Genomic DNA, 315 nt, shown 5'->3' on the forward strand with positions numbered 1-315 from the left:
TCCCTCTTTGGGCCCAGCCCCTGCCCTCCTGCTTCCAGGCTCCACCTCTCTGGGCCTTGGCCCCGCCCACCCCTGACCAGCCCCGGCCTCCACCTCCTGGGCCTGCGGCCTGACGCCCAGTCCCCGCCTCCAGGTGAACCTCCTGAGTTACGTGCAACTGACTTCCTTGGCGCTGCCCAGCCTGACGGACAGCAAGGGCTCCCTGGTGGTGGTGTCCTCGCTGCTCGGTGCGTGACGCGGGGCGGGGAGAGGGGAGAGCCCGGATGGGGCTGGAAGGTGACCTCGTGGAGGGGGCGCAGCGTGTGGCAGCTCAGC

General features: G+C 70.8%; 1 protein-coding gene across 7 annotated transcripts in view; it reads left to right on the plus strand.

Moving 5' to 3' along the window:
* HSD11B1L (hydroxysteroid (11-beta) dehydrogenase 1-like) overlaps positions 1-315 on the plus strand; it is a 7,135-nt gene that overhangs the window by 4,746 nt on the left and 2,074 nt on the right. For all 7 annotated transcript variants that reach the window (XM_014531887.1, XM_014531890.1, XM_014531889.1 and 4 more), the window contains one exon: positions 134-227. In XM_014531887.1, the coding sequence (XP_014387373.1) occupies positions 134-227 (94 nt within the window). The remainder of the gene's footprint in view (positions 1-133; positions 228-315) is intronic.

Source organism: Myotis brandtii, unplaced genomic scaffold (genome assembly GCF_000412655.1).
Source record: "Myotis brandtii unplaced genomic scaffold, ASM41265v1 scaffold827, whole genome shotgun sequence".
Lineage (NCBI taxonomy): Eukaryota > Metazoa > Chordata > Mammalia > Chiroptera > Vespertilionidae > Myotis > Myotis brandtii.